General features: G+C 53.4%; 1 protein-coding gene across 2 annotated transcripts in view; it reads left to right on the top strand.

The window, feature by feature from the left end:
* The first annotated feature begins 7,342 nt into the window (after positions 1-7,342).
* FBLN1 (fibulin 1) overlaps positions 7,343-24,792 on the top strand; it is a 75,190-nt gene continuing 57,740 nt past the window's right edge. Inside the window, exons 1-2 of one of the 2 annotated variants that reach the window (XM_081059870.1) lie at positions 7,343-7,682; positions 23,895-24,000. In XM_081059870.1, coding sequence (XP_080915996.1) covers positions 7,601-7,682; positions 23,895-24,000 — 188 coding nt within the window. In that variant the 5' untranslated portion in view covers positions 7,343-7,600. The remainder of the gene's footprint in view (positions 7,683-23,894; positions 24,001-24,792) is intronic. The other variant, XM_081059869.1, reaches the window with a different exon arrangement.

Below are 24,792 nucleotides of genomic sequence, written 5' to 3'. Positions count from 1 at the left end.
CTATTTCAGATATTTTTTCTTTAATGAGAAAGTAATATATGCAGAGAGTAAAACATATTTGGTGCAGAAATACAAATGTCATTATCCTAATGAAACTGCCTTTCTCCCCAATATTTCTCCATATTTATATATTTTAACAAAGACTAGTTGTGATGGGGGGTACCCTGCTCGCTGCGCCATGTGTCAGGCAAGGCGTCCAGTAGAGTCTCTGGTCCCACTCCCCACATAAGAATGCAGGATATGGTGAGGCCGAAAAGGAACACCCCCAGAGATATAGATGGCGGAGTCATACCACTATATTCTCACTGGCGGCACCGCCTCTCTGCAATCTGCGCTTGCTACCACAGCCACCATCTTCTTGCTAGCCCCCATTTTTCTGCTAGCGTAGTCCACAGCAGTTATATTAGTGGCCAATGGCTCACTGGTTACAGCTGATGGCCAACTAGCCACAGCTGATGGCCATTTACTACCTGAGCCAGCACTTTTCTATGTGAGGCCGAGAGCCTAGAAACTGCTCTCTGGGGCTCTGTCCCCACACTAGTACATATACAATTTTAAGTTCTGATTTCATTTTTATTTTATTTAAAAAAAAACCTCTGCCGCAACAGTCTTAATATTTATGAATATTCCACAGTGGGAATATGTCATATATTTACTTAACAATTCCTCTATACTACACACTAGTTATGTTTCCGTTTGTTTCTGTTTCTATTATAAATCTCATGGCAATAGATGTAATTATACATAATGTACATAGTTGTATATAATGAATATATAAAATCTTATAGTTTTTTTTTATACCAACAGTAACAATTTAGAAAACATGATGGAAAAATACTCCATTCAGAATGATAAAATATAAAGTGCTAAGAACTAAAGAAGTGAGATGTAAGATCTGTACTTTGAAAAACTGCAAAAACTGTAATAAAGGGAGCAGTTCTCAAAGGAGAGAGTCATGAGCTGGGCTTAATTCCCCAAAGGTACCCACTACTTTCCACCCCTTGGCTGCTGAGTACATTCATATACCCTTTCTCTCTATATACAAACTTTGCTTAACTCCACCCAACTATCTCGCAATGCAACTACAAATTAACTTTCTCTCCACCACAGGCAACCAAAATCATGTTAAGACATTAAATCGACGAGGTGAAATTAGGGCCACTGTTTTCAGTGTCCGCCATCTTTAGGCAAATGTGCACTCCTCCTTTAATTCTGTAACCATCCCAGTATCAATCAGCACCCTTCATTGCAAGCACCGGAAACCAGGTCTGGCTGATGTAAATCAGAAGACATTTATTGAAATGGTGTTGGGCAGCTCCTAGTATCTTCAGGAACACTGCAGACCAAGCCTGGAAGCTGGGCTAGAATAGGGACATGTGCAGTAAAGCCAGGGCCACAGCCAAATTCAGGCCACAAAACCAGTCAGGTGATGTCACTGCCACCTACCATCGTGCCACTCAACACGGGAGGTCACGGCTTGCTCTGCTGCCAGCACCCACCCCAGAAAGTCCACGTTTTTGCTGCTGCTGCTGCTTCTAACTGCCAACAAAATGGCTTCACCACCAACCCTGCTTCTTTCCATCAGAGTCGCTCAGCATCACAGCTCCCTCTTTGAAATCTGGGGCGGTTCCGTGATTGGCTCGCCGTGGTCACTGGCCAGCACCCTTGCTTTAAGGGAGGCTGGTGTGGGGGAAATGAATTTCGTTTCTGTGAGGCTCTTAAGTGGGGAATTCCTCCAACAAAGGTGGGAAAAGTATAGATACTCCTTATAACCCCACTCACGGTTCCACAACTTCATTCCTGTATCTGTGGTGGCAACGGCAAATGGAATGCAAACCTGTCCTGGAGCAAACAGAAACCCAAGCGCAAGACTGTCCCATCCCAGTCTCCACGGCTGCCCTCAGGGCATCAGGGGGCAGTTTTTGCAGAACCTGATCAGAGTTCTCTCATTTTGTCAAAACAAAATTGCACTTGCTTCAGCCATTACATGGCTTCTTCGTCTTCTTTTTCAACCACATGAGCTCCAATGCTTTTAATCCGTTTGAAAGGTCATGGTTTCTACTTTGCCAGTAGGACTCTTAGGACACAGCTCACAGCTCTGTGGAGGCCCACACTCATGCCCTTCCCCCAGTGTCGGGCTCTCCGCCGGCTTTTCTGTTTTCTGGGCTTCTGGTTGGGTGGCGGAGGAGCGTCAACCTGCAAAGCAGAGTACAGCACTGCAAGAACTGTGTTTTAATATACAAATAAATGAAGGTGGTTCTATTTGCATTTGCCCTCATCATTCTTCTGATCCCTAGAGTCCTAGGGCAGCTGTGGTTCTAGAATGTTCTGGAATGTGCCTGCTCCCCCTCCCCCTTCCATCCCTGGTCCCAACGTCTATGTTCAATGTTGTAAACGACAGACACAGCACACCTTCCTCACCCCCTCTCTTTCTAACAGTGTTTGTCTTCTAGGGCTGCATAACAGAGCACCACAGGGCAGCGGCTTAAACAACAGAAACTTGTTTCTCCCAGTTCTGGAGGCTGGAAGTCCGAGATCCAGGTGTCAGAAGGTTCTTCTGCGGCCTCTCTCCTTTGCTTGGCTTGTCGATGGCCATCATCCCTAAGTCTTCACTTTGTGGTCTCTCTGTGTGTGTTTGTGTCCTAATCTCTTCTTATAAGGATGCCAGTCTATTATTTTAGGGCCCACCCACATGACCTCATTTTACCTTAATCACCTCTTTAAAGACCCATCTCCAAATATAGTCACTTTCTGAACTACTGGGGTTAGGACTTTAACATATGGATTCTGGGGGGACACAATTCAGCTCATGACACTGACCAACCAGCTGGTACTATGCTGGTGGGAACTGTGGGGTGGGAGGGGGGTGAGAAACACATGGGCTCAAAACCAGATAGGCCGAGGTTGTGTCCTGGGCCGGCCGCTGGTCCACAGGAGGCTGGCAGGTCCTCGAGTCCCCTGCTGTGAAACTGGTCCTACAGAGAGGAAAGCACGCCTGCCTCAAGGCTGGCTGTGTGAGTGGAGAGAGAGGAAGGCCTGGGGAACGCTAAAGTGCGGGACACACAAAAATTACCATCGTTAGATGTCATGGAGGAGACAGAATAATAAGATGGGCCCCCAGTCAGAGACTTGCCCGGTCGCCACCTGCCCTGAAGACATGGGGTTGTCACTAGATGTGAAGGAGCCCCATGAAGGCAAGGGGGGTGTCCGAGGTGCCCAGCACAGGTCACTGCAGCCCCACCGTCTGTGAGAATGAACATGGCATTCAGGGGAGACTTGATTTGGTGCTGAGCTGTGTGGGAGGCACAGGTTCAAGAAGATGGGAGTTTGAGGAGAGTCTGCCGCAGGGTTGGGAGAGCCCGGCTGTTCTCCGTATTTTGTGTATGTGGCATAATCTCTTAATGTTCCGTAGCCCACTAGCAGGGGCAGAATTCTTTTTGCATTTGTCACCCTAGTCACATGAAAGCCCCTAGGGCCTTCCTAGTCAGGAAAAGACCTAGTGTAGGAATGGAGAAGGGCCCCAGAAGGTGTGGTGAGTGGACAAGGAGTGAAGGTGATTGGTTTTCAGCACCAGGGCTGGCAGAGGACAGTGTCCGGGGAGCCCCACTGGGTTTCAGGGATTCCCTCGGCTTGTGGGCCCAGCTCTGCCACCTCCCTAAGCCGCAGTCTCCTCAGCTGCTGCATGGAAGAAGAATGCCCACCTCAGTGGTGGTCGTGATGCTGAGCGAGACTCCGACTAAAGGCTCTGCTCCTCTCATCACACTGCTGGGAATGCAGCTTTCTCCATTCCCACACTCAACAAGGATTGATTGCACACCAAAGGTGCACAGACAAGTCCTTGCCCTCAGGGAGCTCATTGGCTAGAGGGCAGAGAGAAAAACCAACATTTTAACAAAGAAATACATGAAGAGGGATAAGTATCATAAAGGAGCCGGTTGAGCAAAGCGGCAGGAAAGGCAAGGAGGGTACTTGGGTGTTCCAGGAGCTGTGCAAAGGCCCGGGGGCTGTCGCCAGTGAGTGAGAGGCATGGGGCCAGGACGCATCTGGAAAGGTGGGCAGGGGCCAGGGCAGCTGCCGCCCTCAGAAAACCACATGAAGAACCACTGGAGGCTTGTCCTCCAAAGGCTGGGCAGCATGAAAGCCAGTTGTTTTCTGACTTGGAGAAAAACAGTTCACGGGTGCCAACAATGATCTTTCAGAGAGTTATTTGTTATTGGGGGAAAGCAACCAGTTATTCAGCTTCTCTGAGAGGGGAAAAAGCTGGACTGTCACAACAGGACATAATGAACGACTTCCTGCTTGGAGCTGAATCCAAAGGGGGTGGGGTGTCATCTTGCCTTGGCCCCAGGAGTCAGAGAGTGGGGGGCCTCCCCCAGGCCCTAATTCCCCAAATGGAACCTCTCTAAACACCAGTCACATTTCCGCGACCTATGAGCAAATGGGCCGCTCACCGCTTCTTGACTTTCACATAAAGACCCAGAAGGGAAATGCTTAGAACCCGGTGCCACAAAGGACCTGTCTTTTCTGATTAAGTGGTCACAAAACAGGAACTGTGTAAGTGATCATAATTCGAGTTTTACTTCAGTTGCCAAGAAACTCAGGGTAAAGTTTAAGTGTAGGAATTCTATCACTCCAGGTTTCTGGTACAATTATTCCTCCTTGCCTCGACTGTTTCCTAAAAAAAGTAAAATAAAATAAAATAAATATTAAAAAATAAACTTTTCACCAGTCAAACACAACATCCATATCCATTTAGTTTCCTTTTGATTTTTAGCTACTTGAAAGCAGCTTTTACAGTCGTGATTGCCGTGTGGACCTATAAATTTACATGCAATTTTGTTTTCTATTGTTTGCTTGTTTTTTACATGATATTAGTTCACAAAGATCACATTTCTTCTACTTAGGTCTCCTCTTCGGCCTTTTCAGCCATAGCACACTATCCCACGAATCTAGTTGAATCCAGTCACACATACCATAAGTAGGCCATGGTTAGACATGGCATTTTTTCCCCAGATTTTCACTGTAATAAATGATTCTGCTATTACAAAAATAAATGAGAAAATGTTATGAAAGGAATCACAAAACATGAAATGCAAACGACTAGTAAGCACATGGAAAATGCTCAACCTCTATAATGATTAAAGACATACATTGGAACAACAAGACGCCCGTTTCTTTTGCCTGTGGAAATAGCCCAGATTAAACAAAGACGTTGCCCAAAGCTAGAGAGAAGAAGGAGAGACCCAGGGCTCATGCCTCTCCCAGGGATATGAGTTACTCGATTTTGGGGTGCAGCCATTGCTCTCCTGGAGCACCCACCCTAGGAGCCGAGCCCAGAGCACACAGTTGTCACTGCAGCAAGATTCCTAAAGCCCCAAATGCCAACCACCTCAATGTCCGATGACAGGAGAGCAGTCAACAACACGTGTATACGACTTTCCTCATCACTCACTAGACGTGTAATGCAGATTTCTAAGACAGGGAAAGGTTTATGGGCTCTCAGATGAGCCTGGGATTGGCAGTCCAGTGTCCTGGATTTAAATCACTAGTTATGAGAATTTGACCAGTTATCTCACGTCTCTGAGGCCTGGTTTCCTCATCTGTAGGAAGGGGGTCATAAAGCCTCCTAGAGCTGTGTGAGTATTAAGAAAATAACGTCTGGGCATGTACGACGCCTTCTCTGGTGTTCTAGCCTCTTTCCACGGCACTCTTATTCTCCCATGGCTTGAAAAATCAATTTAATACCAAAGTACTAATGAGTCTCTAATTTGTCTCCAGCTCAGAGCTCCCCTGCACCCCATATCCAACTGCCTGCAGGACCTCACCCCCTGCATGTGCCTCAGGCATCCCGTCCAGTCAAAATGGACCAGGTCACCTTCCCGAGCTGCCCAGCGTCTCTGGTGTCTGTTTCCGCAGATGCATTTGGTCTGCCCAGGAAAGCCTTCACACCCTTCTGCTCATTGTTCAGGGGCCAGTCCCATGTCACCTATTCTGGGAAGGCTTCTTCACCTAGGAGGCAGCTAGCAAGTGGGGCCTTCTTCATGAACTTTCCAGGGCTCTCTGCAAACATCAGATATATGAGGCATCCTGTGGGGAGGTGAGCGTTTTGTCTTTTTGTTCTTGATTTTTAAATCTAACATTCATTCAGAAAAGGACACATGTCATAAGTGAACAGCTTGATAAATTGTCATAAATGGAGCCAACTTGTAACCAATACTCAGATTTGAAAAACAGATCATCAGCGCCACCCCCCTCCTCGTGCCCCCGCCAGTCACTGACCCACCACCAAGGGGCATCGCTCTCCTGACTTGTAACTTGCCCTTGCCCTTCAAAGGCGGAATCCGTGTTCGTTCGCGTCTGCCTCTGGTGTTGCGCTGTCTGAGAGAGCCATCCTGTTGCCGCAAGCAGTACAGAGCTGTCCCTGCTCAGAGCTGTGGCGTGCTCCGAGGCGTGGCCACGCCAGTGTTTTCACTCTGGGGCTGGTGAGGCCCGGCACTTCTGGACAGGGTGCCACTATGAACACGCTGGGACAGCCTTTCTGTGCCCGCGTGCCCGCGGATGGCTCCCTGCTGGGTCAGGGGACAGTACCTCCTGCTACCTGGTGTTCCTATGGGTCTCATCCCATCGCTCCACATCTTCACCTGCATTCGTCTCCTGTTTGTTCATTTTTCTCATAAAACCATTTCTGGTTCCAGCTGGCTCAGTCACTACTGACTAGCTGCGGCCACAAATTCCTACACAAAGCAGTGGCCCCTGCCCACCCAGTTCCAAGGCTGCTTCCCCTCAGGCAAATCCAGTCTCTGTTCCTCCGGGGCTGCGCTGTGGGGCTCATCATGTCCCACCGGTGCGGGGATGCTGGCGGAGTCTGTCTGCCTCTCCTGATTGGCAGTCCCAGCATGGGACACACCTGGGGTCAGCCACCGGCCTGCAGACCCCCTGGGCAATCTGCGCTCCCAGGGCAGCTGAGGGAGGGGAACGAGCAGACAGTGTGTGCGGGTCTTTGCTCGCTGGCCACAGCCCGCAGACAGTCCCCCGGGTGGACACCGCCCTTATTCCCACCCTCCACCCCCACAAAGGCATCTCCAACTTTCGGGGGTCCCCCGCCGCCTCGGTCTCGCCTCGCCCATTCCGCGGAATCGGGCGGAGCTAACCTTTGATACCTAGCCGGTCCCTGGAGCCGGCGGGTGGGGAGGAGATCGGGTTTCACGGGCGTAAGGGGGTGGGGGGAGTCGGGGTGGGGGTGCAACCCGCGAATGCTCCCCCCTCCTCCGGCCCCACCAGGGAGAAGTTTGGGGGTCTCCGCTCCCACCCCTAGCTGCGGGCCCGAGCGCCCCTCCGGGCCGGGGACGGAGGGAGTGGCCCCAGACGTCCCAGGCGGGGAGGCGGCGGGGAGCACTGGGGACCCGGCGCCCCGCGGCCCCTCCTCCGCCGCGCCCTCCCCCCGCCCTCCTCCCGGGCGGGATAATTGAACGGCGCCGCGGGGCCCAGCTCTGGCTGCGGAGGCTCGGCCGGGACGTGGAGACGCGCTGTCCCCGCGCCGCGCACCAGCCCGGGAGCCGCGCCCCGCGTCTTTGTCCGCCCGCCGCCCGCCGCCAGCCTCATGGAGCGCGCGGCGCCCGCGCCCCGGGTCCCGCTGCCGCTGCTGCTGCTGCTCGCCGGCCTCTCGGTGCTGGCGGCCCCAGGTAGGGGCGCGGGGGGCGGGCCGGAGGGAGGGCGCCCGGGTCCACGGCCCCCGCGTTAGTGTCTCCCCAAGCAGCCGGGCCCGCACTCCTGGGAAGTTCTGGAGCTGCCGGCGACTCGGAGCCCGCGCGCCGCTCGCGCTGCGCCCCACGGCCGCCGAGGCCCCGCGATGCTGCCTCCCCCTCGCCCCACTCCCAGCTCACGACCTAATCACCCCGCCGGTGTGCGTGCGGGACCTGTTTTAGAGACCGGATCCGCTCCTAATACTTCCCGCCGCGGCCCTCGCACGTCTACCCGGCCCACCCACCGCCCCGGCCAAGGTGCGGGGTCGGGGAGACGCAGCGCTACCCCGCGGGGGCCTGCCGGCCTCCTCGGCCGTTTGCACCAGGAGTGGCCTTGGCATACCTTTTCTCACTGCACGCACCTTCACCCCTAGGTACGGGCTGTTGTGCCCAGCTTGCAGATGAGAAAACCGACACTGTGAGGTGGGGAACAGTCATTTGCCCGGGGGACAAAACCAGTCATGGGGTGGGGAGGGGACCTGAGGAAATCAGAAAGGAAGGGAGTCGTCTGGAGGTGTTCGGGGTGATAGCTATGTGTGTGGGAAACCTCTGCCTGCCCCCTTGGGAAACAGGCCATGAGTCAGAACTTCTGCCAGGCTCCATACTGAGCTGGGGTTGGGGACAGCCCACTTCCAAACCCACCCAGAGGCAAGGGGGATGGAGTGTCCACCAGCAAACCCCTGGCCCAGACCCCCCTCTCACCCCACCCAGGACTGAAAGCGGATGGCCAGCATCCAGCTGTGCCCTTCTTACTCCCTTAATCCCTAAGGCTTAGCTCCTGGGGGGGTGACCAGGAGGCCCTAAGGATCCCAGCCATGACCTTTGACCTCTACGCTGACCCGTGGTTTATCAATCACTAGCCAGGCCCACCTTCCTGGAGGCTTTGTTCCTCCTGGAGCCAGGCCCAGACAATTGCCCCACCACCCTCAGAATCCAGATTCTTTATCTCTGGTTTAGCTGTGTTTCTTTTAACTCTCTGGTGACCACACTCCAACGTGGTCAGAAGCTCACTTGACCACCCTTGGAATCCCAGATTCGTTATCTCTGGCTTAGATGAGTTTCTTTTAACTCTCAGGTGACCACCCTCATCCTTGGTCAAAAGGTGACTTGTCCCAGCTAATGCTAGTCAGGGGATTCAAGGAAAGGCTGAGGGCCGGAGGGCAGGGGCTCTTTAGAGGTTTCTTGGCTCACTTGCTGGCTGAGCAGACCTTTGGGGACCCCTGACTGTTCTGGGCACCAGCACCATTCTGGGCATGTCCTGAGGGACATCAGTGGGGGAGATGGTGTGGGGAGGGACAGGGCTCAGCCATCCCGGCCCCCAGGGCTCACAGGAGACTTCTTAGAGGACATGATGCTTGGACTGGAGCTGGTCAGGCAGGCAGGGGAGGAAGGCATTCGGGTGACCGGTGACCACTGGCTGGAGTGAAAGCCGAGTGGGGCTCGGATTGGGGGCCACACAAGACTCCTGTTGGAAATGGAAGTGGCCCCAGAGAACCCCTGTATTTCACAGATGAGGAAACTGAGGCCCCGAGAGAAGGCATGAGCCTCTCCTGAGCCTGAGTCTGCAGATACTCCATTGCTGTTCTGTGTTGCCCACCATGCGCGAAGGTCCCCCTGCAGCCTGGCAGTGCCCAACTTGGAGAGCACATCCAGGGCTGGTTCGGTTGGAATGGCACCCTAGGCCTTCAGAGAAGGTCCTAACTTGAAGTGTCCTAACTTCATTGCATACTTTGATGAGAACACCTGGGTTATCCTGTGGCCTTTGTTTCTTGTGGGGAGGTCCCTCTTCTGAGTCTGAAAAGTTTGGCATGTGTTTGGGGAGAGAAACTTAGAAGACTGCCAGCTTCCTTTCTGTGGCTGCGAGCTCAGAAGCTGTAAGGTTCCCCGAAGTCCTGTAAAGCTGGTGGTAACACTGTCCCTGCCCTCTGGAGAGCAATGTAAAAGCCGTCACAGAAAGACCATCCAGTGGTGAGCCCTTAGCCAATCTGCTGAAACTCATTTGGTGACTTGGCCACCAAAATGCCATGCCAAGGAGCAGAGCTGAGGCACCGATCTGTCCTGTTGGGAATTACTGAGGGCCCTGATGGGAGGGATCGGAGAGGAGGAGGGAGGGGGTTGTGTTTTCTCCAAGACAGTCTTGGCCTCTGGCTCCAACTGATTACAGAGAAAGTCCTGGGAGGGAGAACAAAGGGAGAGAGACTTGGCTTGCAAACATGTGGCTTGCGCCCCTGCTGCTCCTGGAAGTTTCCCAGTCATGCATGAATATGAGACTTGGGGTGCCACTAGGGGCAGTCCAGGGCCTCTTCTGTGCGTGCCACAGAGCAGTCATGCCCTGCTCCTGGCACTATCCGAGCCCTTCCCCCAACTCAGGGCTACATTTACTCCCCCCCCACCCCCGCAGGACTGTAGTGTATGTGTGTGGTGGGAGGAGAGCAGGGCTCACTCATCTTTGGGTCCTAGCAGGCGCCACAAGTGTTTGTGGGTTGAAAACAACTTTGCCTGTCACCTCTCAGAAAAAGCCCACGGATGGTTTGGTCGTTTTCTCACTTATGACATGGACATAACAGAAACCTACTTCTTAGGTTGCCCTGTGTTGAGAGAACAAAGGACGGTGCCTGTCGTGGTAGCTGGATTATTATTATGTTATTTGTGTTGTCCCCTTTTCTGAGATAGGACAGTGTCCTTTTCCCCAAGATGGCTCTGAAAGTTCTACTCATACTGAATTTCCCCAGGAGCTGGGAAAGAGGTCCAACAGGGCCACCGAGCCAGCAGCTGTGGAATGCCAAAGCCATACTGGGAAAGGTCATGCACAGTGGCCTCAGCTGGCCTCCTTAGGTATTCTGTCACTAAATAGCCACCGAGGGCCAGCTGTGTGCCAGACACTATTCTAGGTCTTGGGGATACAGCAGGGGAGAAGAGAGACCCAACCTCCCCGCTCCCCATGGGGCTCATCCCCTGGAGATCCAGAAAAACTGAACAATTACAAATGTCGACTGGACAAAATAATTCTCCAGGTAGTCCACCAAAAGAGCGGTTTATTCGGGAAAAGAAACAGAAACGAACCACTATAGCAGCGTGTGAATGCACTCCTCGGACTGGAGCTCCCACCGGCCTCACACGCGCGAAACCAGAGCTTCCCATCATGATCTCTTTCTCTCTATAAGAATCCCCCCCCCCCCGGAAGTTACCAGTTTAACAGGAAGTCAGAACTAGAGAGTCAACAAGGGGGCCTAGATTCGCCCATAGTCCTCCCAGCTTTATGGTTAATCATCCTAAGATGCTGGTTCACTTTTATCAGAAACCAACTCCAATTGCCAGAAACTCAGGGAAGCCTTCCTGGAGGAAGCGGTCTGCAAACTGGGCTGTAAAGGAGCAGAAGGAGTTGGCTAGGTGTGTGGGGAGGTTTGGGAGGAGAGTGGGGAAGGTATTCCCAGCACAAGGAAAGGCATGGATAAGAGCCCAGAAGGCGAGCGAAAGTGGGACTTCCATGGAGCTTGCAGGAGTCTGGCCTCCTCCTCAGTCTTGGGGAGGATGGCAGTGCCTACGCACGGCTCTCCCCCCCATTCCTTTGCTCGTGGGGCTCTGGAACAATGGGTGCAGTGGGTGGGGCAGCTTTGCAGGTACTTTTATGAAAACAGTTCTAACTGGCAAAATTGTTTTGCCAGTATATTACCTACAACAAAAGATTTTCCTTTTGCGAAACAGTGAATTATAACGATTTCATTAATAATAGCTTGTACGGGCTCTGTATGGTTCCTCACAATAATCTCAAATGTGGCCACATAACAAAACAGAGGGGAACACCCATTAAGTCATCTTTCCCGGGATCAGAGACCCTTCAGCCTGGAGGGGAGCATGGAGATGAGAGGGTGTGGCGTGGAGGTTAAGTCATGGTCCCAAGTCATCCAGCTCTAGCAGGCAAGGCAGGACCAGAGGCTGTGCCGGGGGCGGGAGGCCAGTGCCCTTTCCAGGGGTCGGCCCCTCACTAGAGGCTGGACCAGCAGGGATCCAGGTGCCTGCGTGTTATCAGGAGGGTCGTACACAGTGGGGTCTGGCCCTCGAAGGGGGTTAGGGACTGGTCCCAATCCTCACAGTCACTACACACAGCTCCCCAACTCCCACACCCTCTCTGCTTTATATGGAATGAAAACACTCTGCTCCAAGAAATTATTATAATTGAAATGTCTGACGTTGGGCCACTAATTTAATCCTCTCAACAACACTATGAAGTAGGAGCTGCTATTATGTTCATTTTACAGGCATGTAAACCAGGGCCCTGAGCAGGTAAGTATCTTTCCCAAGACAACAGGGGTAGTAAGTAGAGGCCTGGGATATGGGACCCCATGCTCCTAGCCACTGGGCTGCACAGCACTTTAACCCCAACGAGTGCTGTGTATGTGAGAAGAATCCTTTGGAAGAAGGGCATTTTTCCACACACTGGGGAGGCCACAGAAGCAGGAGCCACAGCCTGGGTCCTTCAGGGGCTTGTCAGCTGGCTTGACGGGATATGACCCTCAAGGTGGTGGCCCCTGTCTCAGTTGAGATCAGCGGATGAGCCTGTCTTGTGCTGGTGGGAGGGCTGTTTGCGGGGGTGTTGAGCCCACGGTCTGGCCTGGCCCTGCCTCTCCATCAGGTAGAGCCCGAGTCAGGGCCTTCTTGCAGCCATTTGGGGTGGGGTGCAGGAGCCCCTCAAGGAACCATCGGCCAGCAGTGCTCCTGCCACTGCAGGGGAGGCATTGCACATGGGGACAGCTGGCTCCAGCCTTAGGACTCAGAGAGGTCTGGAACTGTCCCTGGGGTAGGGAGAATCGCCCCTTCCCGGCGCCTCTGGAGAGGAAAGTGCTTTGTGCTGGTCCTGGATATTGGATGCAGCAGGCCAGAGGACAATCTCAGAAGTTGTTCAGGTTGTGTTCCTGCTTGATTCCTGGGCCATCGGACCCTGCCAGAGGGCTGTGCTGACATGGCCAGAACCAGGAGATAGGATTTCCCCCGGGTTTGTCACCAACTTCCTGGGAGACCCAATGGGCAAGGGGACCGGTTACTCCTTCCCAAGGGACAGGGCCCCAGACCCTTTTTCCCCCCAAGCAGAGCATTTGTGGTGTGCACTGTTACCTGCGCTGCCAGCTCCAGGCCACTCGGGGATGGGGAGGGGTACACGTACAGGGTCTGGGCTCTCTAGGATCCTAATCCTCCTGGTTCAGGCAGAGAACCAGCCCTGGGGCCCGATGGAGCCCAGGTTTTATGATGGACACTGTGTGATCAAACAATACGGTGAATGTTTAAATTAAAAAAAAAATGTATGGCAGTAAAAGACATATTGCTATTAATCACCCTCAAAATGCTCCCCTCGCTTCGAACTCCCCAGGTGTTTTCACAGGTGGCTCCTCGTCATTCATATCTCAGCTCCAGAATCACTCCCCACTCCACGCACCTGAGAGCTTGAGAGCCACCTCGTCCCGCTGCCACTGTCCTGATTGGTGTGGTACTCATCCCACCATATGTTCTTGTTAGTTCATCTGTTCCTGTGTTTATTGTTAGCATGTGTGGTGGGTTGAATGGTGGCCCCCCGAACAGACATGTGCACGTCCTGTCCCCTGGGACCTGTGAGTGGGATCTGACTTGGAATAGGGTCTTTGCAGATGGAATTAAGGATTTCAAGAGCATTAGGATGAAGGGAACAGCAGGTTCCCAAGTGGAAGTAGGTGTGTCAGAGGGCTGGAGGCAGGTGTGTGCTGTGGGGAGAAGAGTGGAGGGTGCCTGAGAGGGTGGTCAAGGTGGGAGGGGCCCACGCAGTCACGCAGGTCCTTAAAAATTAGGATGCATGGGTTTTATCCTAAATGCACTGGGAAGCTGCCCGTAGATCTTAAGAAGGGGAATGACATGATTTGACTTCCATTTCTAGAAGCCACTCCGGACAGCTGCGTGGTGAATGGATTGTAGGGAGATGAGAGTGGAGGCACAATAAGCCAGCGAGGGGCTCCTGTTGGGTTCAGGGGCTAGAGGTGCCCTGGACGGAGTGGTAGCCAGGGGCTGGAAGGAAATGCATAGACCTAGGGCGTTTGGGAGGCAGAGTGGACAGGCCATGCTGAGTGATCAGACGACGAGGGTGAGGGATAAGGACTAAATCAGGCTGACCTCGTTATTTTGGCACAAGCTCTGGTGATCGCTGATTACTAAAATGGGGAAGATTGGACGGGGGTGGGGGGAGTAGCGTTCTTTGTGGCCACTCTAAGTGTCCTGTTAGACATCCATTCATTCCTTCACAGACACGTATCGAGTGCCTGCTTGAGGCAGGCATGGGGCAGGGTGCAGAATGAGGCAGAGCCTGTCCCAGCCTTCCTGGAGCTAAGCACAGTTAATGCTTTGTGCTAAGTGCTGGGAGGTTTGGGGTGCAAAGAGACCAGGCAAAGAAGGAAGTGCTTCTTCCCACCTTCGTGTGTGTATGTGTTGGGGTGGGGGGTTAGGGAGGATTTCCCGGTGGAAAGGACCTTTGAACTGGCGTGGGTGTGAACCAGCTAGCCCAGGACAGGAGTGGGCCCAGGACCCCCCAACCTGAGGAGCTCTAGCTTCCAAAGCCAGGTGACATGTGACAGTGACACCTGGCCAGAGAAGTGAGAGGAAACCCAGGGGAGGTGGGTTGGGCAGGGTGGGATGCTGCAGACATGTCTGGGGCTGTGGGAGGGTGGTGTGAAGACAGTCCCCATGTCCCCTGGCCTTGGTCACAGGAGGTCACTGCAAGGAGGAAGCAATGGAGAAGATGTCCCCCTTCCTTCCCAGAGATGTGCCTTCTGCCCTCCTCCGCTGCCTGCCTCCTTGCCGGTTCTATCCAAGACTCCTGTCTCTGTGATGGGTGCTGTCGCGTGTGCATTGAGGGCATCAGCAGTTGTTGTGCTGGGGTGGTTCTAGAACCAGAAGTGTGGCCTCAAGCAGGCCCTGCCTCTTTCTGGGGAGGTTGGGTGGACTTGAAGCGGGAGAGGGTCTTGTCCTCAAGCTAGACCTGCAATGGGGAGGCACAGGGACACAACCCGCTGACAATTGCCCGCCGCCGTCTCCCTGGCTGTCTCCTTGAGGACAGGCTCTGCGTTGCTCACCCCAAGCTCAGAGCCTGGCACACGAAGGGGCTTTTGGAACATACAGATGAGTTCGGACAGCACGGAGAGCTGTGGGAAGGCCCAGGCGGGACCCCTCCTGGCTCCTCAGCCTCGGAGGGCAGGGCCCCTGGAAGGAGTGGACTGAGTCTCACCCAGTTCTTGGTGGTTGGAATTTCCTGTTGGCATTTTCGTAGTCAGCGTCTCGTTGCATTTCAGGCTTCCCACTTGTGCGGGTCCTGGCACCATGGGGACCCCATCCAACGTTTTGCTGCAGCTTCAGACAGTGCTAAACGCAGCAGGTGGGGCATGAGCCGGCAGTGTGGCACATGCAGGAGACCCACAGGACACACTCACATCCCCGACACACCCACCTCTGGGGCTTTTTTTACCTTGAGCAGAGGAAATCAAGACAAGTGACTTGCTATCTAGCTTCTGATGACACACCTTTCCCCGTCTGATTTATGCATAGAGCTGGTCCGCTTTTTATTTGGCTAAATGAGCATATTAAAATGTAAAACAAACAGAGACCCAACCAACCACCACCTCCTACGTCACCATTTTTTATACAGAAAGAGCATTTTAATGCCCCAAATTTTGGAGGGACAAGGTCTCGGAATAAAAGAAAGCTTTTTATACAGAATCAGGCTGGCTTTGTGGAAAAGCTCCCTTGGTCGTTTCCATTCTCCCTCATTTTGTTGCAATGCCGTGGAAATTTTGTCAGCCTAGTGTCCATATCCAGGGTGGAGTTGGGGAAGCCTGTGTTTGACTCCAGCCCACCTCCTCCCCCCAGTTTACAGATGAGGAAACTGAGGCCTGGGCTTGCTCCAGGTGGAAGAACCCTCGATGGTAGAATGATAACCAGACCCCCAAGCCCTAGCCCTGTCCCACCACAATACTCTGCATGATAAGCAACCTGGCTGTTACATCTCAGTAGCTGCCGGGCTGGTCAGACATTGCCCAAAGCCCCTGTGATGCTTACAGCCAGCAGACTGGTATCCTGGAAGCTTCCACCTGAGGAGCGGTGCAGAACCCTTCCAACTGCCAGCCGGCATCAGTGGTCTTGGGAAGAACACATCTTTACCACTCGACAGGACCATCTGCTCCTCAGACTGTGAGCCTCAGAACACGTAACATGCTCTTGGAATCTATCAAAACCACCACGATTCACAGCCTGCACCCTAATCTTTCTGAAGGCTTCGTTCACCTGGAAGACATTTCATTTCAGCTGATGTCTCAGGTGACAAATGATATCTGACACCTGTGAACCAGGCTGTCTCCATCCACCTGCTCACCGATTCCTTCGGGCGCTGGTGTGTCTCTTCCCTGAAGAGACGTGACACAGTGGGGCCCCAGCCATCTGGCCTTGTCAGCCTGGAGGGCTGTGTGATCCCTATCAAACAATGCTCGCCCACACAGGTACGATAACTAATGTTTTTATTTTGTTTTGAAGATTCCGTTTTTTTTCTGTGGTCAGGCTCTGATTTAAGCCCTTTGCCCGAGTTATTTGTGGCCCGTTATTTATTTATTGGTTGATCTTCTCAGCCAAGCCCAGCGGGCGCTGTTAGCACCCCCTTGGCCAGGAGAAAGCAGCTCAGGAGGTTTAGTGAGAGATGGAGCTGGTTCGGGGCTGGGCAGCTTTAAGCCACAGCGCTGCCTTCCTCTGTGATGTTTGAGTCAAGATTAACAAGGTTTTGCAGAAGAGTTTATTTTTGGTTTATTTTTGGCATTATGCTTCATGGATCTAATCCACACAGTCAGATTACAGAACCAGAGATTGAAACAGTTGGATAGAAGCTTCTTCTTGGAAGAGAGGGACATGATCTGACAGAAGATTCCAGACCGGCCCGAGGCCCCATCTCTCCCTTAAGAGCTCCTACAGCCCAGTGACGGGCGCTGAGTGACCAGGAGCGCATAGTGGGTGTGGGTGGGCTGCCAGCGTGGGGTCGCCTGAAGTAATTTCACAGACATTGGCATCGCTCCCGGGGAAGAAGGGTGATGGGCTCCTTTGCCCCAGGTTGCTGAGGGCTGCTCAGATATGGCGGGTCTGGGCACAGAGTTTCTTTAATTGTGCGCCCTTTGGAGGTGCCGCCTGGGGAATGGGGGTCTGTGCACCCTTCCAGAGGTGCTGCCTGGCGCTCTGTGACTGCTGGTTGGCCTGGTGATCGGACATTATAACCACAGCCGAAACCCTCCATACCAGTGAGGGTTGTTGTCAGAGTGGGGGTATCGCTTGGTTCTCTTTGCCATATGCCCATCTCCGCTATATGCCCTGTGTCCGACAGCGGGGCCATTGCCTGGGAACCCCCTTCCTCTTTCTCTGGCACTGACATTGCTGAGTTCCTACTGTGTGTGGTCGGGGGAAGTGATGCTGGAAAGGGGCCCTCCTGGCACCTCCAGAAAGTCTTCCCTCTGATTGATATTCCTTGGGCTCTAGGAGTGAGTGTGCCCCTTTGCTAAGGGCTTGTCCCACTCCAAGGTGACAGTCCCTTGACTCAGCTGCTCCCTGAGAACAGCTGGGCTGGCACTGAGAAGGTGCGCCATGGGGGTGTGACATGTGACAGGATGAGCAGGTGGAGAGTGGGGCAGGATAGAGGCGCCGGTGTGGGCCTCAAGCAGTCCCCAGCTTTGGTGAAGGAGCATAAAGCTGAGGTCGCTAGCTTTCAGAGGAATGACAGGGGCCTGTCCCCCAGGTGCGAGGAGCAGGCCCAGGTGCCCCCAGGATGCAGGAGCCAAAGCCAGGGCCAGTCTGAGCATCGGGCCCTCTGGAATCTTTGTGCCACCCTCCGCCGCCACAACTGAGACTTGGGGGGAGGTGTGTTCCTCCCAGGATTTGGGGGGCTCTGTGTGCTTGTTTGTTTTTTACTTTTATATCATCTTTATTTTGCTTACAAAGTTACAAGTTATTGAACTTCACAAGTTACTTTGTTACTTAACATTTTATCTGCTCTCTTTTAAGGTCTCATAGCTTGCCATGTAAAACATTGTATTCACTACCAGGACGTTTGAATACTCTGTACTATCTTCAGATTAGTGCATTAAAACGACATCCTTTGAAAAAAACAAGTGAATTAATTGTCAGAACAGCCAGTCCCTTTCCTTACGAAGGTGGAACAAAATGGCACACAATTTTTTTAAAAGCATTTTTTATTATGATGAAATACATAACATAAAACCTAACATTTTTTTAAATTTATTGGGGTGACATTTGTTAGTAAAATTGCATAGATTTCAGGTGTACAATTCTGTATTACATCATCAATAAATCCCATTGTGTGTTCACCACCCAGAATTAGTTCTCCTTCCATCACCATATATTTAATCCCCCTTAAAAACCTAACATTTTAACCCTTTTTACGTGCACAGTTCTGTGGTATTAAGCACATTCACAATGTTGTGCAACCGTCCCCACCATCATCTCCAGAACTTTCTCATCGTCCCAAACTGACAGACACTCTGTCCTCATTGGACACTAGCTCGACACTTCCCCTCCCCCCAGCCCCTGACACCACCATTCTCTCTGTCTCTATGAATGTGACTCCTTTGGGGACCTCATGTAAGTGGAACCATACAGGATTTGTCCTTTTGTGACTGGCTCGTTTCACTGAGCGTATCTTCAACAATGCCATTATAAACGAAGTGTTTTGTTTAATGTCAGGTGCTCAGCTTCCCCAAGCAACAATCATGGGGAAGTTAAAACTAATTTTAACCCAAGGATGCGTACACAACCATTATTCTGCAGGACATAAAGAGAGATAAATAATGGTCCACAGGCCACTCAGGCACTCCATGTGGTTTTAGTGGGATAAGAAGTTAGGATCTTTAGCATCTGAACACAGCAGGAATGATTTTTCATGCTCTTTCTCCGGGTTACAACAAACATCTATGGTGACTACACTTCCCTCTGTAAACACCAGGATCAAAGCAGCCCAGGCTCCCTGCCCGACACTCTTTCCCTGGGTCACCACCGCACCTCCCTTTCTGTCCTAATGTGATTTTCATCACCAGAGTAAAGCTTGTTGATTACAAAGGGGACAAGTATGAAAACAGCAAAGGCCACTATTTATGTTCCTTTCTAACTGGGACATGTCTGGAGGAGGTGTATGCAGACCAGGGACGGGTACTGGCTTTTCTGCCTCAGAGAGCCCAGCCCTGCATCATCTAAAGGAAAAGCTCAGAGGTGGGCAGCTCCGTTTGTTCGGAACCCATTACTGGAAGCTCTTTTCTTGGACAGGACACACATGTCCAACCTGCTGCAGATGGTACCTTGGTTGCCATCTTGAGTTGTGACACCAGAGTGCTGTACGGCGTTCCTATCTCCACCAGTCCTCTCCTTTCCCTGCAGCTCAGTTTTCCTCTAATGGGTGGGGGACCACAATCTCCAAGGCCAAGAAAGTCACAGGTGTGGAGTCTCAGACCCATGCTCCGTCCACCCCCCCGCTCTTGCTGAAATTCTAACCAGCCCTGCATTTGGCTGGGGCTCCAGCCAAGGATTGTCCCTCGGGGGTCACTCCCTCTAGCCCCTGATTGAGGAGGAGGCCCTTGTGCAAGTAGCTTTTGTATTTCAAGGACAGCCTTGGGGATCAGGCCCCTGGTCGAAGGTCTGTGGCCAATCTGTTCTGTTTAACTAGTATGTACAGAGGCTCACGGTTTATACTGACACAGACAGGAGAAAGGAGTTTTTAATTCAGTGGGTGGCAGACTAGAATAGCTTTGGAGGTTGCCAGAGCCTAGCCTGAGGCTTGGCTTTGCCACTCGCTGGCCCCTCTGGCTGTGTGACCTCTAGCTAGTCACTTAACCTCTCTGAGCCGAAGTTTTCTTATCTGAAAAATGGGCAGCATAATGAACCATAATGAACTGGGTTCTTGTGAGAGTTAAGTAAGGCTCACTGGTGCTGCGCCTGGCGCACAGTGAATGCTCAGTAATGATGGAGCGCTAATGGCATTGGCAGTGATGGTGGGGACACTCGGTGTGGAGGGACATCCCAATAGAACTGGGTAATGTCTGGAGGTGACAGGGCTGGACAGAGGAGGACCAGAGCCTAGAGGGGCCAGAGCCCAGGCCGAGGAGCAGTGTGGCCTGAGCGTTTGACAGGAGAACGTCTGGGGCTTTGAGTGACAGCTGAGCTCCTTGCAGACCCGGCTAGGAGCTGGCTTGGGGCGGGTGAGGCAGGGTCTGCTGGGGACACGGGAACACCTTAACATTTAGGTTCACGTCACGGTGACTTCACTCTATTCGGCTTCTTCTGTTCTTCCTTCCGTGTGAAGTGCAGGTTCCATAGCGACAGATGTGACAGCTTGGTGGTGGGTCACTTAAGCCACGCAGTTTGAAAGAGAGAGGTGAGGGAGACAGAGGAGGAATCTACGCACAGACAGCTTCAGAAATTTGCTCACGGGTGACGAGCTGCTAAGTGTGGTCAGGGCTTCACAGCCAGGTCTACCTGAAGCTGAAACCTTCCTCCACTCTACACCGTGACGTCCCCAAGCACTCCAGAGGAGCAAGATAAAAACAGGAGCTGCAGGCTCCGTCCGGTCCCCTCTGACTTTAAGCAGGACCTCTGCTCATCCCCAGATCCATACCTCAGCCTGGCCCGGGAGCCCACGCGCTTTGGCCAGGGAGCCCCGGCTCCAACTGGCCACAGGTCCTGGCTGTTCACACACCGCTGGTCACCTGCTCCCGTCACAGGGCTGGCTGTGTGAGCAGGGACCGCAGTCCACTGTGTGTATCAAGAGTTGAGAGTGTTCTCTGTTTGACCCAGCTCTTCTTTTTTGGTGGCTCTGGCCTAAGGAAATAATCGTGGCTTTAGGAATCAAGATTTATGAATAAAGACGGCCAACCAGGACTGTTGCCGATAGTGAAGAATCCAAACCGACGTAGATGCCGGGAGAGGGGGAATGGGCTGGAAATTACGCCACTTCTACGCGACAGTGTGGCTCCGTGTGCCTGGTACGGTGGCGTACAAATGACTTGAAGGGGTTGAGAGATGGTGAGAGAGGGGCCTTCTCTGCAGGGCCCATCACGTGTCGGGCTATTGACTGCAATGAGGACGTGACGCCTGCCCAGCCTGTCCCCACACCTTCACCTCGTCACGGTACAGCCTGCCTGTTGTTCCTTGGGGGGCTCGTCATGGCCTCTCTGACAGGCCATGCAGGAACCTTCCCTTGGCTGATGGGGCGCCTGGGTGATAGAGTCACCCAAGGAGGGTGAGCTGATCCTTGGCAGCTGTGAGGCTTCCAAACGATTGCGTGCTGATCCCACCCGGACGCAGCCCCCAGACAAGTTCCAGCTTTGTGGCTACTTGGAGCATTCCAGGGACATTCCAAGTTTCTGGGCTCAGTGAAGGACTTCAAGTTTTATTGTCCCGCTGAGAATAAGGTTCAAAGTGCTCGAGGCTCCCAGCTGGAATCACTTCCAAATGTCTTTCCAGCTCAAGGCCCCAAGTTCTCCCCTGCCGAGGAGGCAGCTGGAGTCTGAGCTTCACCATGCTTGCCTTTCTCAGAGTTTTGGGACTGCTGCTCATTCCTGGGGGATTCTACACCCCAAGATGGGGCCATGGCTCCTCCATCTATCCTGGGCAACAGCGAGCCAATCCCCTTTGTTCCTGTAACACGTAACCAAGCCATGTCTACTAGAGCACCATGTGCTCAGAACTTTTTAAGCTTTATCCATCTTCTCAGCAACTCCGAAGGTATTTTGAGCCCCATTTTACCACCCGGGAAGCTGAGGCTCAGAGAGGTGCAGTAGCCTGACCAGGGTCACACAGCAAGAAACCACAAGAGTTGGGATCAGAGCCCGAGTCCATCTGACTCCAGTGTTCATGCTCTTTCTACTCAGGCTTGCAGTGTTGTGTGCCAGCTTTGTTCTGAGGCACAAAGACAGGAGACAGGCCCAGATCTCGAGACATTTGGGGTGGGAGGCAAGGCAGACGGTGTGCCGTGGGAACAGAGGGCCACCCAGGCCAGGCTGGTGGGCAGGCTGCAGGAGGGGGTGACATTACACCCCCTGGGGGGGCAGGGCTGGGAAAAGGCTGGGAGAAGCCAGACAAGGTGAGACCATAGGCAGGAGAGCTGAGCGGGCCTGACTAGAGTTGGGGTGAAGGGGGAGCCGGGGTTGGCTGTGTAAAGGAGATCAGCCTCAGTGTCAGGCCATATGGTGGGTCCCAGTAATCCCATGGGTGAACCGCAACCATGTTTTGTCTGAGACCCACAAGGTCCTATGTTTTGTAAATGCTTTCTTAAATTCTGTTAGAGCAAGAATAAATAAAGGGAGCATTCGGGGTTCCCTAACTGCTGGCTCTCCTTGTCAGGGCTCCCCTGCTTTGTGTTGGGAGGCCTGCGTTCACCAAACGGTCTCGTCGGGGAACACGGAGAGGGGATAGCTGAGGTAGTGTCTGGCCGGGTGGCCAGGGGGCAGTGGGTTGGCGGGCTCTGCGGGGTGGACCATCACCCTTGAGCAGGCTACTTCAGACTCCCTCCGCCAGACTGAGGGAGCCCGTGAGAATGAGGATGGAAGCCCTGGGAAGGGGGCCTGAAGCTCTGGCTGTCGGCGGTTGTCTGGGGGGTTTGGTTCGGGGCGTGGTGCCTCCTCCTGACCATGCGACGTGGCCAGCCAGGCCTCAGCTCCTCACCCAGGCGCTGGCCATCCCGGGGTCTCTGTGGGCAGCAGCAGTTTGCAGAGGTGCTGTGGTGACTGACAGCATGTAGTCTGGGCCAATGTGTTTGGACGTGTCAGCCTCACGCTAAGCCCAAGAGTAAGCCGTCCTTCTGGGTTTACCCTGAGGGCTGGCCTTGGGAGAATAATGGGCTCAAACAGAACACCCAGGACGTTCAGTGCCAAGAAACTCTGCTGGGCCTGGCGGTGGGGTGTGGACAGCCCTCAGTAAGAAAATGGGGTGTCTCTCAAAGCCCCATTTTGAAATTTCCTGCCGCGAGGTGACCTCCTGCCCAGGCTACAGTGGTGCTGAAGCTCCCTGCCACGTGAGCCCCGTATGCTTAGGGCAACTTGGTACCTGGCTGCTCCCCCCTGGGGGCACAGTGGGGTCCTGTCCTTCCTGGGAGCTGAGGGGCCCGTGGGGGCAGCAGCCTGGGTGGGGCCAAGAGTCAGCGGGGACCGGAAGGCCTGGGTTCCCGTCTCTGCCGGCCATTATCCAGCCGTGAGGGCATGGGTGGGCAAACTGCTCCACCCATGTAAGCCTTTTGTCTTTCTTAGCAAAGACGCAGTCTTGAGGCAAATCAAGGATGGAAAGCATGGCCAGCCTCAGTTTCCCCATCTGTATGAGGACTGATGCCTCCGTACCACGTGACTGCGCAGATTGAATGTGAGAGTAGAACATGGATCCCAGAAGCTGGTCCAGAAATGTTGGCGCTTTCTGCACGGGAGGCCCCCCTCTCCATTTTCTCCTTCTCACGTGGCTTAGGCTGTGCACCCCCCACTTCTTGGCTGAGTCCCCACTCTCAGGAGAAGCCTTCCTTGGTTGTCCCACTTTTTGGTACCAGCCCTACTCACACCTCCAGACGTCCCCCTTCTGCACTGTCCATCCTTAGTGGCACACGCTATCTCTGACCCTGTAAGAGTGGGGTCGGTTGTATCTGGATACCCTTCCTCTGTCAGCAGGACCTGTTTTTCTTGCCCTCTGGACTGTGAACACAGGGTCCCATCTGGGTAGAGTTCTCATCTGGACAGGGTCCCCATCTGAAGGTCCGGCATGTGGCCAGAGCAGAGATTCAGCTGGGTGCGCAGGGATCCCAGGAGCTGAGCGCAGCCCTGTCAGAATTGGATTGGGCAGTTACCTTGTAGTAGCTGAGGTTTCAGGCCTTTCTAGGAAGGAGTGGGGGTTGTGCTTCCAGCCCAGTGAGTTTTCTGCATGTGTTTGTTGAGTGACTAAAAGAACAGATGTGCCCGCTGTCCTTTCAGACCAGCCAGATGCTGGAGTGCAGACCTAGGGCCTCCAGATGTTCTATGGGGAGGGGAGCCTTTGGCCAGCTGAGGGAGCCGGCACGTCAAAGGGGACCTTGTGTGGGGTGAGTGGGGGGTCACGAATTCCCCCTTTCTCTTCCCTGCACAGCGGGTGCAGATGTCCCCATGGAGGCCTGCTGTGCAGATGGGCACCGAATGGCCACCCAGCACAGGGACTGCTCCCTGCCGTATACTTCGGAATCCAAGGAATGCAGGTATGTTTTCAGTGGCTACCGTGATGCCAGGACCGTGTTTCTTCAGAGGAAAGTGGGGGAGGAAGGGACAGCCAGACCCCCCTCCCTACAGAGTCTGGGCGCCCAGGGCCAGATCCGCCCAGGCTGCGGGAGATGCCGTGGGCCATGTGCTCCCACGGTCCCTGGACAGACCCGGCTCCCCCTCGCCATGCTGTCCGGGGTCCGTCCCCTTCACTGGGCTGCCAGCACGCCGATCTGGGTGTGCAACTCCCTCGGCCACAGCTGGGCCCTGTGGCCAAGTCACTTTCCTCCTAACAAAAAGAGGGTCATTGTAGGGGCGTGATGAGGTCATGAGCTGGAGGCGCTTTGCAAATCAAAGTGTGGATTGCCTACAGACCCCAAAACCACAAGGAGCCCGTCCAGAACGGGGAGTCCCCCAGACGGCTGCCCACTTCGCACAGCAGCCAACATCTGCAGTGTTTTTATTCCTCTTTCCCTAAATGGACTGAAGCTCTGATAGAGTCCTGGGAGAATATAGAAGCTTCGAGTAAATAATGAAGATATGATATGTTAATCATCATCGTCAAGGTCATTGTGAAAACAGCAGCAAGCCTTCAGAAAGCACCTACTTTGCGCTGTGCGTTTGATGTGCATTTAACCCTACTGTTAGCGCCATTTTACAGACAGGAAGCCGAGCTTCCCCAGTACCCAGAGCTGGCAGGTGCTGGCATCACAGTTTGGCCCCAGAGCTGCTTGCCCTGGGAGCAGGTGTCAGGGACGCGAGGGTATGAAAATGCCGTCAGTAGCCATCCG

This window comes from Rhinolophus hipposideros (assembly GCF_964194185.1).
Source record: "Rhinolophus hipposideros genome assembly, chromosome: 9".
In the NCBI taxonomy this organism is placed as follows: domain Eukaryota; kingdom Metazoa; phylum Chordata; class Mammalia; order Chiroptera; family Rhinolophidae; genus Rhinolophus; species Rhinolophus hipposideros.
Note: the sequence above shows the minus strand (reverse complement) of the source record. Positions and strands in the feature narration are given on the sequence as shown.